The sequence below is a fragment of the Argentina silus genome (genome assembly GCF_951799395.1).
Source record: "Argentina silus genome assembly, chromosome: 4".
Lineage (NCBI taxonomy): Eukaryota > Metazoa > Chordata > Actinopteri > Argentiniformes > Argentinidae > Argentina > Argentina silus.
In genome coordinates, this window is record NC_139658.1 from 20,305,527 (window position 1) to 20,306,673 (window position 1,147).

General features: G+C 42.1%; 1 protein-coding gene across 1 annotated transcript in view; it reads left to right on the forward strand.

Annotated features, from left to right (window-relative positions):
* LOC310803669 (triacylglycerol hydrolase DDHD2-like) overlaps positions 1-865 on the forward strand; it is a gene marked incomplete at its 5' end in the record, with an annotated part of 7,553 nt that extends 6,688 nt beyond the window's left edge. The window contains 2 exons of the mRNA XM_083668522.1: positions 1-152; positions 387-865. The exon at positions 1-152 is cut by the window's left edge and continues 20 nt beyond it. Coding sequence (XP_083524648.1) covers positions 1-152; positions 387-450 — 216 coding nt within the window. The 3' untranslated portion in view covers positions 451-865. The remainder of the gene's footprint in view (positions 153-386) is intronic.
* Positions 866-1,147: the final 282 nt, after the last annotated feature.

The window sequence follows — 1,147 nt, forward strand, 5'->3', positions numbered from 1 at the left end:
GGTTCTGCCCCCCCTGCAAAGCCCCCAGGGGGGAGGAGCATCAGTGTTGGGATGTTGAACGGAGGGCGTCGCTATGATTACGTCCTGCAGGAGAAACCCATTGAGAGCTTCAATGAGTATCTGTTTGCTCTTCAGAGTCACCTCTGCTACTGGTGAGAAGCAGAAGAACCCTAAACCCTAACTCTAAACCCTAAATCCTAACTCTAAACCCTAAACCCTAAGCTGGACCCTAAAGCCTTACCCTAAACCTATTCAGAGACACCTCTGCTACTGGTGAGAACACTGGGACTCACGTACATAAAGGAGCCAATGTTGAGTAGACAGGTGGCATACAGGAAGTTCTACTAAGGGTTAACATAACCTGTTGTTGTTGTTGTATGTTCCAGGGATTCCCAGGACACGGCTCTGCTGATGCTGAAGGAGATCTATGGGAAGGACATCTCTCTGTGACAGGTAGATCTACTAGATCTACTGGATCTCTCTCCAACGTCACAGACTCAGAGGAGAAGATGGCTCAGGAGTTGGTCACGTGCAGCAGAGAGGAATTGAACCTGGGGGTCTGGCTCGACAAACCCAAGCGTCTACCATTATACCAGGAGGACATCCTCAGCAGCAGGTCAGACTCGGGGGAGAAGATGGAGTAGGAGTAGGTCCTGCATCAGGGGAACTCTGGTCACTCATCTTCATAAGCTTCCTTTTAGATGTGTTTTGAACAGAAAAATCAGTGTTTTCTCTCATCACGTACATTACCTCATAGACAAGTGCCTATTTTATCTCTCTCTTTTTGTACCATATACTGATGTATGGTGCCATCATGGTTGCATTGTAGTTAAACTAAAACATACAGCTTGATGCTATACAGCTCTACCCCTAGATTTGTATCTGTGTTTTGTATGTCTTGTTATGTGTTAATAATAAACTGTAATAATTCAACAGTAAAAGAAAGCAGAAGCCATTTACTTTAGTCTATTTGATGTTGTATATTTTTCAATCAGCAAGTAATTATTTACCAATTATTAATTAATAATTAATCAGAATCAGAATCAGAATTCTTTTATTTGGCCAAGTATATTTGCACATACAGGAAATTGACTTGGTGAAGTTGGTGTATGGGACATAAAAAATAATATATAAGCAAAATATTAAC